The sequence below is a fragment of the Balaenoptera acutorostrata genome, chromosome 6 (assembly GCF_949987535.1).
Source record: "Balaenoptera acutorostrata chromosome 6, mBalAcu1.1, whole genome shotgun sequence".
In the NCBI taxonomy this organism is placed as follows: Eukaryota; Metazoa; Chordata; class Mammalia; order Artiodactyla; family Balaenopteridae; genus Balaenoptera; species Balaenoptera acutorostrata.
The window spans coordinates 81,246,500-81,260,669 of NC_080069.1; the positions used below are offsets into that span (position 1 = coordinate 81,246,500).

The window sequence follows — 14,170 nt, forward strand, 5'->3', positions numbered from 1 at the left end:
CAGCAGTCTGTGTCTGTGTCTTCAGCCTGCAGGGATCCCGGTGTGCCGTTGCCTGTGAGGACGGACGGTACTTCAACGGCCAAGACTGCCAACCCTGCCACCGCTTCTGCGCCACCTGCGCTGGTACCTTCTCTCCCAGTCCTCTTGTTTATTCTTCTGGCTCTGGTTTGGCTTTTGTTTACCTGTCTTTCTCCATCACTCATGCAAACCCATTTGATATTTTTAAAATAAATGCTGGAGAAGCATGGGTCTCTTCTGATAATCATGCATGTATTCTCAGAAGTCAGTCATCAGTAGCCTATGCTCATTGAAAACTTAAATTTCCCAGTGATAACCTCCTTCGCTTTCCAAAGAGATTTGATGTTTTTGGCAAATGGGTTCCATGTAAAACTGGAGCATTATTTTTTCCAAAGAACATAAGGAAAAGCACAAATATCATAATTATTAAAATTACAACCTACTAATGCCATTTTAACCAACTATGCAAGAAGCGGCCCATCATGCAACCTTTTCTGAGGTTTTGTTTCTGTCTTCTGCATCTATCTTGCTTTTAAGGAGCAGGTGCTGGTGGGTGTATTAACTGCACAGAGGGCTACTTCATGGAGGATGGGAGGTGCGTGCAGAGCTGTAGTATCAGCCATTACTTCGACCACTCTTCAGAAAATGGATACAAATCCTGCAAAAAGTAAGTGGATCCACCCCGTAAGCCCTAGTGTTTGGCTACCGGGTTCCTTATTTGACTGCCTTCATAAATAATATGAAACAGAATTATTAATGAAAAATAAGTTTCAAACATTTACGTGTGGACACGGCGCTGCACCTTTAATCCAACTGATTTTTTTTTTTTTTTTTTGCACCTTGAAAGAACTTTAAAACCTCTAAAGTAATATTTCTGTTTCAAGTGCATGCTCTCTCCCCTTTAAAATCATAGTCTACCTGCTAGACTTTCTTTAATGTTGTCAAACCTAGCGGTTATTGTAAGAAAAGATTTTTGTGGCATCTTCAAAGGGAGAAGATTAAGTTTAAGACATTAAGAGGTTGGTAGCAAACACATCTTCTTCTGTGCCTGATAAGCGAAAGGATGATAAATTGTACATTCTCCCCATAGATGTGACACCAGCTGTTTGACATGCAATGGTCCGGGGTTCAAGAACTGTACGAGCTGCCCCAGTGGGTATCTCTTAGACTTAGGAATGTGTCAAATGGGAGCCATCTGCAAGGACGGTGAGTACAACTGCTCGTTTTGATCTTCTGAGCAAAGTGTGATCTTTCTATGTTAAGGTCTAATATATTTCCACTTGAAAATGAAACTATCAAGTGTGCCCCAGATAGGACATGCCCAATATCTTGCTGGCGTTCATTCATCTTGAACTTCTACCCTCAATGGGTTTGGTTTTTTGGTTGTTTTAATTGCAAGAAGAACTAAAGCATCCGCTAACCAAGATGGCACTAGTCAATTTTTTTTTTACGTCGTAAACTTGGTTCTTTACAACTTTAGAGTTTTGGGTTCACAGCAAAATTGAGCAGAAAGTGCAGAGAGTTCTCACATAGCCCCTGACTACCCTACGCACATACACAAACACACACACAAACACTCCCATTATCAGTGTCCCTCACCAGAATGATATGTTTGTTATAGTTGATACCTACATTGACACATCATTATCACCGAAGTCTATAGTTTACATTAGGGTCCACTCTTGGTGTTCTATGAGTTTGGACAAATGTATAAAGACAAGTATCCACCATTGTACTATCATACAGAACACCTTCACTGCCCTGAAAATCGTCTGTGCTCTGCCTGTTCCTCCCTCCTTCCCTCCCCCTGCCCAACCCCTGGAAACCACTAATTTTTTTTACTGTCTTCATAGATTTGCCTTTTCCAGAATGTCATATAGTTGGAATCATACATCAAACACTAACTAGAAAAGGCTACCTACTGTATATTTTCCTGTCTTTTGGCATATGTACTTTTCATCAGATTTTTAAAATACCATATACATGGAGTTTTGTATCTTGCTTTCTGCACTAAGCATTAGATAAACATTATCCTATGTTTTTACAAAGTCTTCAGAAACTTCATTTTTAATAACAGCTTAATATTCTATCCTGTGGAGATACCACAGTTTATTGCCACTCTCCCCTTATTTGGATTGTTTATAATTTTGATATGTAAATAACAATCAAATGGTATCTGAATCTTTCATTAAGCTGTGACAGGCATCTATCTAATGACAGAACCAACTACAGATTGGTTCTAATGTTAATGTTGGTCTATTTTTCTTTTCATTGCACCAGTGGTTCTCAATCAAAATGCCAGGACCCCAGACCTTCCCCAAAGATTCATTTAAATTGGTCTTGGGGTACAGTTTGAGCACTGATAGCTTTAGAATCTTCTCAGGTATTTTTAATGTGCCGCCATTCCCCCTGACAATTGGGGAAATACCAAGTTCTCTCACTTTTCTAGCCTCAGTTTCCCCATCTATAAAATGAATGAATTTAAATTATTCCAACTCCAGCCTTTTGTGAACTTTGACTCTCGATATAATTCATGCAGAGAGGGCCCTAAAATTTGTGCCTAAATTTTATGCAGACGTGCATCTCAATGATGTAGAAAGAAATTGTTTTGAACCATCGTTGTTCTAAACATCTTTGGACTGTTAGGGAAATAGGAAAATAAAAAACTATGCATTTGGAACAGTGTTCCCTGATAAAATCATTTCCCTGGGTTTAATCTTTGTCTTCTTTTGAACGGTACCTCTTCTGGAAATTTCACAAGAGGCAGAAGAGTGCTGTGGTTGGGAGAATGTGGATTCAGGAGTCAGAATGCTGTCATTCATATCTAGCCTCCAGACCTTGGGCAGGTTATGAGCTTTTCTGGGCCTCACTTCCCTCATCTGCAAAAATGAGAAGGATAATGCTGTCGACCTCATATGGTTATTCTACAACCTCCCGTTAGGAATCTCAAAACATCAAAAAGATCTGAGCACGCGATGGCATGCATAGGAACATCATTTATGGTCTCATATCCACAGAGTATCACAGGTGACTGTGCATCTTCATAGCTTTTCTAATGTATGATTGACCTGGCAGGGATGGGCAGACCTGCTCAGGCTCTGTGTTTAAACTCTTCATGGCCAGGGCTAATTCTCACCACACGACATGGAGGTGAGAAGATTGAGGGATGGCACCCCAGGTACTATGTAAGTATCACCTTTTAGTCACCAGCCAGTGCTCCTTGCCCTTACTTGAAAAGATGGTTCCCCTATACCTGAATATGATCAGAAGTTTTGTAAGTTTGTAACTGAAAAACTAAGGAAGATTTTTAAGTGACTGACCCAAAAGATCCACTGTGACTTGAAATTTTCACCCGTAGCACTTGGTACCGGGCATTTCAAGGTTTGTGATGCTTTAACGGCTTTCCCTAAACCACAGTAAGCATGGGATAATTTATGCCAATGGCACTTTGGTAAAAGTGGAGTGTCAGGATTGCAGGCAAAAGTGGAAAATGAAGAACCATGATTTGTGATGAGTCCATTTTCAGGTCGGTTAAAGAATGAGATCATTGATGGCTCACCAGGCTTTTCAAATCACGTGGCAGTTGCATTCAGGGATGTGCTATTTATTTTCTTTCAACTGTCATATTTCAGTGATTCTAAGACATACTTTTTTAATATATTTTAACAGATCTGGAATCAGATGCATCTTATAATTCATGGCAGCTTACAACTGCTTTTGATCCACAGGTTGATGTGACATAGTTGTCATCGCCTGTGACTTAGTCACAGATATGTCTAGTCAACTGAGTTAGGCACATGATCACTCCTACTTGTGTTGCATTTAATTGCACTTCATAATAGCCTGAAAAAGTTAAACTATTTCTCAATATTCAAAGGAAGAATTATTACATAAGCCCAGAAACAAAACAGCATGTTATATAAATTTAACTAATACTTTCAATAAGCATAAAACTAATATTCTGATAAGAGGCTATTGTGTCACCATTTAATATGAATTTTTTTCTTGGTAGTACTTAAAGTAGTGGTGCATCTGAAATCCAGTGTCTTGGATTCAGTGAAATATAGTATAAATGACTGTATACGCTCTGCTCTAGGTAACTCCGAAAAGAAAAATTCCTTGCCTATATTATTATTGATTTCTAATTTATTCTTTTTCTAATCTTTTTTTTCCTTTCATAAATGGATACCAATCACATTTACCGTTGGACTGCAATATCTCTCCTTGAAAACAATGCTGTTGACTGAAATCACTTTGGGTGGACCAAATTTCCTCCTGTTGACTGCTCCCGAATGATCTCTTCCAATCCCCCCAATCTGCCTCTCTGGCCAATCACAACCTTCTTCCGTGTGTGTCCATCATGCTGCTCTCGTCCTCAACTTCCCCTCTCTCTTGCTGACTTCCTGGAAAAGCAACGGAAGAGTCCTGGGCGGAAGGAGGCTTCTGTATGCTAGTGAAAAAGAACAATCTGTGCCAACGGAAGGTTCTTCAACAACTTTGCTGCAAAACCTGTACATTCCAAGGCTGAGCTGCCATCCTAGATTTCTTTGTTCCTGTAGACTTATAGATTACTCCATATTATTATTAAAAAGAAAAAAGCAAGCAAAAAAAAAAAAAAAAAGCAAGCCACCTCTCTCTTTCTTGCTCTCTTTTTCTCTCTCTCTCAAATTTGTGCAGGGAGATGGTGAACTGTTTTGTCAGAACTTAAATGGAAAAAAAAAAAAAATAAACCTACAACAAGCCTACCTTTTATAACTGGGTGTTTAGTGCTAAACAGCCAGAACCACAGAGACAGTATTGTATGACCAAAGCATTTGATGCCAAAATTTGACGTTAAAGTAATGATTTGATTTCCTGCCCTGTTTTTGAAGGTCCATTTTTTTTCCTTTTGCATTTACTTGCTTGTTTCCCCTTTGAGATGCCTAAAAATATACCTTTCAAAAACATCACAAGAGCAGACATAGATCAAAATGAAACAGAAAGCTCTTGCATCCATCATTTTTCATGCTTGAGTCCACTGTTGGGGGAAATGGCAGAAAACTGGACCTAAGGGCATTAAGAACATCCCGCAGAGTTGTGTTCAGTGTCGTTTGTCTTGGTTTTTCACAGTTGACCATTGATACTTTCCACACATAATTTACTTCATGCATTATGTGCTGGTTTTGGCATTATGCCCACTTGATAAGTCTGCTCCACTGGTTTCATCAGATAGACTTGCTGCTACTGGCTTTTCCATGGTAGATTCGGTTATTTCACATACAGCTGGTCAAATGGGATTGCTCTGCATAGTCAAAGTGGTGATGGACAGAATGCAAAGATTCACAAAATAGCTGAGACTGATCCAGCTCCCCCCAAATCCAGAGTGTTCACTTGTAAACCCTGCACAATCTCTTGGTGCTATTCAGCCATTATCCCCATAGCATTTTTTTTTTTTTTTAAGGCCATCAGAAATTCAATGTGTTGTAGTGGGAAGCATTTTGGATATGATGAAGAAAATTTCTTCCTGGAGTCAAAAGTTTCTAAAAGGTCCTGTATTTTTAAGAAATGGAATTTATTTAAATAATATTTAAGCTCGTGCCCAAGTTGGCCGGGCAACATTTTTCAATGGTGCTTATTAGAAGTTTTTTTCATCTTGTCATTTTAAGAAAATAAAACTGGAAATGGAATATGGGCAGCATGATTGTACCCTCCTGGTTCTGTTCTTTTCCCACTCCTCTGTCCCTCTATAACCATGCTATGATACACCTGTCCACTGAATGTCACTGAGATCATCTGTTTTCTTGGAAGTATCTTCACTGGTTTTCTATGACTCCCCAAACACATCCTGGAATCTAGCAGACTGAATTATGTGAAGACTGTTTGGATCAGTGGTCAGAAATGAGGAAACCTGACAGATCTTTTTATAACTCTGAGTTTCTCTGTTTACGAGAGGATATACTGATATCAAGTTTCTTCATGTTTCATATCAAAGCTCCATTGGTGACCTCATTTGCTTTGAGAATGACCAGCCATCTTGCAAGCTTTAGGCTTCTGACAGCCTCACTTCCAAGATGTCACTGGCCTTACAGATGAGAAGAGGAATGATATCAATATAGGTTATCCTGGGAAGTGGGTGCTGACTAAGGTCCCCATCCAAGCAGCAAGGTAGTAAAAAGCCTACCTTGAAAATATGCATTCCTAGACATCAAAGTTAACATTGAACCCAAGGTAAATAATGAGTGTAAAGTCTAATGACCCTCTTAATAGCATTGTAGTGATACTGAGTCACGTAATGATTCATATGTAACTAGGGAATCAACTGATTTTGTTGAGTAATTTTCCTCTTCATAACACTTCAGGCCCTTCTGACCCGAAGAAAGCAAGTTAGTCCCAGGTATGGCATGTAGAGTCTTACATTTAAAGGCACAGTCTCTAAGTGGACAAAAGCAAGTGAGAGCCTAAAGCAAGGTCAAGCAGATGGTGAAACCAGATTTGCCTGCAAAGAAATCCGTTTAACTGAACCCACCCATAATATATGAGGCACAAAGTTACTATGAAGGGAAAAATTAAAATGATGTCTGTGTTCTTAGACAAATAACTATCAATCTGACAGTCAAAATCATTGGGGTCTACCGACATGTGTTCCATTTCTCACTGACCATGCAGGCACACATTGTGGAAATACTGGTTTAACTACTAGTGGTTACTGCCTCGTTTATCTACAGAATATTATTAACTAGAACATAATGCTTTCAAAGTTTAAGTTAATGTTATATATTATGTATAAATATATATATTCATAATGAGATATATGTAATGGATAGTACAAAGTTTGGAGACTTAACAAATGCTCTAACCTCTAGAGACAAAAGTCCTATCTTCTGTTTTCTTTTGTCTTTTGATTTTTCATTAGTGATCCATTGTTAAATCCAAATCCACTTTTACTGAAAAATACTGTACATGTGTAAAATGTTCAGTTGTTTTTTTGTAAAATATAGTAGAATGGTTGTAATTGATACTGGCCAAAATCAATGTTATTCCATATTTTATTTTTTCTATTAAATTAACCTAAGTTCCTGTTTATTTGATCTGTTCGTACCCATGTGCAAACATCTCTGAAAGGGTGAGGTCATGAGAAACTTCTGTTTCCACATAGACGCTGAATATGGAGGAAAGGGTGAGGTGAATGAACCATCTAAATAAAGTTGGGAAAAAGTGTGAGCAGAGGTGCGAACTGAAAAAAAGGGAGAAAGTAACAGCAATAGAAGAAAGGATCAGTTTAGGTTTGGTCATGAATGTACGTTAAATCCCATTTTTAGTAAGCAGATTGTGAAAAAAATCTACAAAAGTTTGGTGCAGTTGCTATTGCATTGTACAGATGCCATGTCCAGTGAAAGGGCCACCTGGACCTGCTCTTTCCCTGGTTTCCCCCAGGGCATGGACTACTGCATACCCGCCAGTGGGTGTATGGAAGGGTGGGGACCAAGGGGCTGGGCACAAAGAGGTCGGGCAGCAGGGGCAGGTGTGAAAGCTGTTATAGAAGATGACCTTGTTCAATTGGCTAATATCCTGTGTATCACTGTTAGTTGGCTGTATCCCTGGATGCCTAGAAGATGACTTTTCTAAAATCAATCTCCAGTACATGCCACAGGGTAGGACTGTATAGTTAGCAAAAAACAACCATGGATTATAGATCTTTGTTAACCCTGCTTGAGATGGTCACTAGCCTTGAAAGTTCAATGCCCTGTCTTTTGCAAAAAGAAATGAGAAATCAACAGAAGTGACACACATATTGCGCTCCAATTAGGTTTAAAGATCTGGGGATACAAAAAGGTATAAGAGAGAGCTGCTGCCATGAAGTCCCATTACAGAAATGGAGAGAAACTAATTTTATTGACCACTTACTATGTGCTGTACAATATGGGAATATAGAGTATATATATACTGATATAAATATATCCTCTTTTAAGTTTCACACAAACTCTAGAGCAGAGACATGTATTATCCTCTGTTTATAAATGAGAAAGCTGAGGCGTATGGACTGAAATAAATTGATTGGGATTACATAACCAGACTCAATAATAAAAATAAAATTCAGGGGGCTTCCCTGGTGGCGCAGTGGTTGAGAATCTACCCGCTAATGCGGGGGACACGGGTTCGGGCCCTGGTCTGGGAAGATCCCACATGCCGCGGAGCAACTAGGCCCGTGAGCCACAACTACTGAGCCTGCGCGTCTGGAGCCTGTGCTCCGCAACAAGAGAGACCGCGATAGTGAGAGGCCCGCGCACCGCGATGAAGAGTGGCCCCCGCTTGCCGCAACTAGAGAAAGCCCTCACACAGAAACGAAGACCCAACATAGCAATCAATCAATCAATCAATCAATCAATAAATCTTAAAAAAAAATTCAGTATTAAGACCATTAATACTAAGTAGTGAATTCTAAATCTCAGATGAATGAGACACTAAGTTGTTAAGTTCAGACAGGCAGAAATTCCTTTGAATTGGATTGGTCAGGCCGAGTTTCCTAGAGCAGTCTGGACTAGCATTGGTTCTTGGAGGATGGCTAAGGCTTAACTAAGCAGATGGGACTAAAGCAGGAGGAGCGTTACCAGTGAACTTGCTACACAAGAGGTGTTCAGGGAAGCAAGTCAATTGTTTTAATGCTTTTTAATCTAATTAGCCTGTTGCTACAAAGGACAGTGATTCAACATTTGATGATCAGTCAAGAAGAATTGACATTTTTACACTTTCCAAAAGATGGATAGTGTGCCCATTCTTTTCAATTCCCACACCCATGGAAGACCTTGCTAATCATCAATATCCATCTGTGGATTGATCAGCATTTTCTCACCTTTCACCCCAGTATTAGGGCCTTATCATCATGCTACTGATCTATCAGACTCATGGTTTTCCACCCAACAGTCTACTCTTCATTTTGAGGAACTTGCACACTGAGTGCTTCGTAGAGAAGGGCAGGTAGTTGTTGTAGTAACTACTAAATTGAAATTTCTCCATCAAGTGATCAACACTGTAGGCACATCTGAGTATGGAAATATTAAACATCCCATCCCCCTCATGTAGAAAGAATATCGTGCAGCTAAAATATAAGTGGGCATGCATTCTCAACTGCTTTCATATGATCATTCAGATTCACACAAAGGGCAATGACAGACAGCAGCTTGACGATTATGGAGAAAACTGGAGGCAACTTCCGCTGTGGCCTGGCCAGCTCAACACTGCCGCCTTCCATCTGCTGATACAAAATGGCAGCGGGAGCACGAAGGCCAGCTACAGCCCGACCTCACCTGGCCCAAGCTGGGCCCTGGGCCCCAAACTCAGTATGTGTCAATGACAAAGTATGAACCTGCTTCTCCTCCCTGGTTGACAACCATTTCCAAAGTTATTTTTGTTGCAAACCTATAAAATCTGAAATTCTCGGCAGAATACTTTGGAGCCATTGACAAATTTAGCAGGGCATAGCCAAGATGGACTTAATTTCACTGTGGCTCATTGGAGCAGCTTGGCAGTAGAGATGGGGCTGTAATCCATACAATCATGTCTCCTCTTCATCATGAGAGGTGAAGATCTGGCCCAGAGTCAATTCCTGGGCAAGAAGGATGCAGTTGTGCAGCATCACTGAGTCTCAGAGGGCAAGTCTGGGACCTGGGAATGCCAGCAGTTCCTTCCTACCTTCTACCTGCAAGGGACTTAGAAGGATGTTTGACTGTCTTATTACTGAAAGATTTTCTTGCAAGATTTCTTCTCTAAAGGGCCACTGTTGGGTCCCCTGCCCCCAACAATTGCTGCAACTGTTGCTTTTTCAGGGCCAGGCATCAGGCGACAAAAGATATTTTGCATCCCCACTGCTAGAAATTTCCAGAAACATTCCCTGAGGCCTGAATTGTAAGACCCTTTTTCATTTTATAAAAGAATACATTATTTTAAGAATACAGTGTTTTGAAGCTGGCAGAGTTCTACTAAAATGGCTTTATTTAATATTGCACCCACAAAAATCAGAGCGACCTATAGAAACTAACTTTCTGTTGCAAGATTCACAACAAGTCAAGGGTGTGGCTGAAACTCAAGCCCACAGCATCAACCTTCTATACAACACTGCCTCCTTTTTATGAGTACCATAGAGAAAACAAGTCCATATATGTTGCAAGGCAGGGGGTAAGAGCCTTTTCCCAAGTGCAGATAGAAAGCACACTGTATCCCTGGACTTGGTTTTTTCTCCTATGAGCCCAAATGAATTGCTTCCGTAAATAAACTTTGAGTCCCTGTCATATACCAAGCTCTGAGGTCCTTCATGCCCTCTTCAAGCTAATGGTCTAGTGGGAAACACAGACACAAAAATGCATGGTTATAATATGAAGCTATCCAATAAAGAGCTAAAAGTCCCCTGTCTTACACGATACGCTTTCCAAGGGCATCCAAAAATAACGTGAAACATTCAAAATAGAGTTGCCTTTAAAATGTGCAAAATCAAATGATATTTTAATTAAATATCTACAAAATGCAAAACGTCAAACTAGTCAACTGCAGCTCAAAACTTAAGGAATCACATATAATTAAACTTAATGTGGGATAAAGCTGAATTTTAATATGTTTGATATGATGTGGGACCCACAGAGGTAGGAGAACTTAGGATCTGCTGGGTTCCAAATTTAACACTGCAAAGGAAGGAGAAATTCACTATTCATTGTGGAGAGGAATATATTTATATATATTTCTGATCTCTTCCCTCAAGATTCCCTCCTGTAGATCCAAATAGCTACTTGCCATTTCCCTTCAGTTATCTAATAGACATCTCAAAATTAACACCTCCAAAATAGACTTGAGACTCACCAATCCCCTAAACATTATTATCACCAAGTGTCTCCCATCTCAGCAAATGGCATTAAAATACATCCACCTAAAAACCCATCTATCCACCATTTGCTCAAACCTGAAATCTAGAATTCCTCCTTTTCCGCCCCCAAATCCAATCCATGAGCAAGGTCCCATTAACCACACCTCCATGATATATCTCGAAGTGGTCTACTTCTCCCCATTCCATAGCTATAATTCTGGATCACACCACCATCCTCTCCACCTTAAACTACTGCCAGAGCCTCCTAACCAGGCTCCCCGCTTCTCTCTGCCTCCTTTCCTCTTTTTTCTCTCCTCCCCCATCATTCTCCACACAGATAGCAGAGTGCTATTACAACTACAAAATCTGATTTCGCCTCTCCCTATTCACTCAGAATAAAATCTGAACTCCTTACCTGAGATCTTTCTGATCTCTTCTCATGCTTCCCTGCTCATCATATTCTAGTCATACCAACTTTCTTTTTGTTCTTCAAACAAAACTAGCTTATTTGTGCATCCAGACCCCTGCTCTTCACATGGCTGGTTTTTTCTCATCCTACAGGTCTTAGTTCAAAAATAGCTTCCTCGGGAAGCAGCTCCACACCTGCCCACTTTTTTGGTCTTTTCATAGCACGTACCACAAACGTGACATTCTGTCGTTCATTGACTTGTTTACTGTTGGTCTCTCCCTCAGCACTGCGACAGCTGGGGTTTTGCCCATCTTGTTCACAGCTGTATCTTACAGGTCTAGCACAGTGCCTTGCTTAGTAAATATTTGTGGAATGAATGAATAAAAAGACATCAGAGAGAAATGGCATTAGACATAAGCCTTGAAGGATAAGCAGGAATTTGTCAAAGAAGGTGAGGATGTTGGAGTAGGACTTGAGAGAGAGAGAGAGAACCGGTACAAAGGCACAAAACCATCAAAGGGCTTGTGGACTGAGAGGCAGGGAGTGGGCAGGGTGGGCAACTGAAGGGAGGGAATGGGAAGACCCCGGAGGTCAAGTTGCAAAGGGCTAGGAGGGGCTATTGCCCTTCCTCCACCTCCTTGTCCTCGGAGTCATCAACCCTCTTTTCAGAGAGGCTAATTGACTTGCTCAAGGACCACATCAAGTCAACTAGTGGCTTCCTGCCAACAAATTCGGGAGGCATTCAGTGAGGCAGAATGCTGAGGAGGCTGTAATTTGCTTCAGTCCCCAGGGGATTGATGGCTGCATTGAGCCAGCTAAATGAAAGGACAAGGTACTAAGCGGAGCTCAGCTGTCAGATTAGCTCACATGAGAGAAGGCAGCCCATGGCTTCTCTTCCCTGGGATGTCCATGGCCAGAGCAACAAATTTGGTAAGGCCTGTTTGCAAGGCCTGTTTGGGGACAAGGGCTGGCTCAGAATCTTCTTTTCCTTCTAAGAGAAAACCCCTTGCCCTCTAAACTGTCATTACCAGAGATGAGTAAAAGGAAAGAAAGTAATATGTGAGCAACTCCCTTCCATAACAACAGAAACAGTAACTCCCATATATGGAGTACTTCCTATGTGCTAAGCACTGTGCTCAATTCTTTATATGAGTTATTTCATTCGATATTCCCAATAGCCTGACTTTATTCTCTTTTCACAAATGAGAAAGCAGATGAGGTAAATGCCTAAGGCACCCCAGTGGTTAAACGGAAGATCTGGGATTAATTTAAATCCATACGATCTGATATCAGAGTCTCCAAGAGAAATATAAGAGCCAAGGAAGACATCAAAACAAACTTCAGGCCGTGACCGTGGAGCTTGCATCAGGATTGTATATGTTACCTGACAGCGTCTGGTCCAGGGTCCACGCTGTCTCTTGTGAATTGAGCAATGTCCACCCAGGCCTACTCAGCATGGCCACATAGTGCTTTGTGTGACCAAGCTAGGATTGAATTTCAATATCATCATGAGAATTAGTAGCAACCAATGGGCCATGTGGGCAAAAGAAATCAGAAAGGACCTAAAGGAAATGAGGCAGTGGCTATTAAGAAATGAGGATGTGATGTTCCCTTTCATGCTAATTTTTCTTTGTCTTGGAAGCCATCATTTGCATACTCTAGCCTCAGATGAAATGAGGATGAAATAGAATGGAGATATGGGGAACACACAGAAACATTACAATACTCAAAATCGTAACATAATACAAATTCCATGAGCTCCTTTGACAAATCTAGTAAAACATAAATTCTTCTCAGGTGATATTAAACAGGATTTTCTTGACACTCATATCCATAACTGTTACAATATAATAAAAGCTAAACTATCAAGAAAATGTAAGGTTTTTAATCATGTACAGGAATGTGATTTTTAATTGACTTGTGTCATTAGAAGAGCCACAGATATGACAGGAACCATGAGTTATCTTGACCATCTTCCCTTGATCATTCCCATATCTGATCCATCAGCAAGTCAAGACAGGTCTACCTTCAAAATATGTCTTTGATCCATTTTCTGTCCTTCACCTGTACTGCCACCATCCTTGTCCACACCACCCTGGGTCAAGCTACTTCCCACCTGGGCTGTTGCAACACCTCCTAACTAGCCTCACTGAATGCACCCCTTGTGTCCACACTCCAACATGTCCTCATCTACTTCCTCTAATCTATTCTACATAATAGCCAGAGTGCTCTTTCTAAAAAGTCAAAGTTCACATGAGACTCTGATGTTTAAATCCCTCCCATGGCTTCCCATTTCACCTAGGAAAAAGTTGAAATTCCTTTCCCTGGTCATGAAGGCCATGGTCAATCTGACCACCCACCTCTCGAAAACTCATCTCGTGCCATTCTCTCCCTTCCTTCATATTTTCTAGCAACACTGACTTTTCCTGATTCCTCTATTCTGCCTTGTAGGCTAGAACTTTCCCACATGCCATTCTCCGTACTTTAATCTTATTCCATCCCTAATCATCTATATCTGGCTAGCACATTTATTATCTGGGTCTCAGTTTAAATGTCATTCTTCATTTCCTGATCCTTCTAGACAAGGTTAGATCTCCTTATTATAAGCTCTCATCCATGCCTCTACTTTACTTTCATATCAATTATATTGTAAACATCTAGTTAGCTGTAGGAGTATCTGTTTGCTGTATGTGATTCTCAGTACAAGGTTTGTTCCATGGGGACAAAGTCTGTAAATGTCTTACATCTCATGAATCTAGCAAAATGTCTTTCATAGAGTAGGTACTTGATAACTCTTTGATCAGTAGTAGATGAATAAGTCAATAAATGAATAATTAAGTGAATAATTGAGTAAATAACAATTTACTCAGGAAATTGCCCTGGACCAGTTATTGGTATAACTAAGTTCTAAT

General features: G+C 40.4%; 1 protein-coding gene across 9 annotated transcripts in view; it reads left to right on the forward strand.

The window, feature by feature from the left end:
- The window catches only part of PCSK5 (proprotein convertase subtilisin/kexin type 5), a 475,211-nt gene that overhangs the window by 320,452 nt on the left and 140,589 nt on the right, over positions 1-14,170 (forward strand). For 7 of the 9 annotated variants that reach the window (XM_057548453.1, XM_057548448.1, XM_057548449.1 and 4 more), the window contains exons 18-20: positions 26-123; positions 556-685; positions 1,109-1,224. In XM_057548453.1, the coding sequence (XP_057404436.1) occupies positions 26-123; positions 556-685; positions 1,109-1,224 (344 nt within the window). Of the gene's footprint in view, positions 1-25; positions 124-555; positions 686-1,108; positions 1,225-2,785; positions 7,086-14,170 lie in introns of those variants that run through there. The other 2 variants (XM_057548456.1, XM_057548455.1) reach the window with 2 other exon arrangements.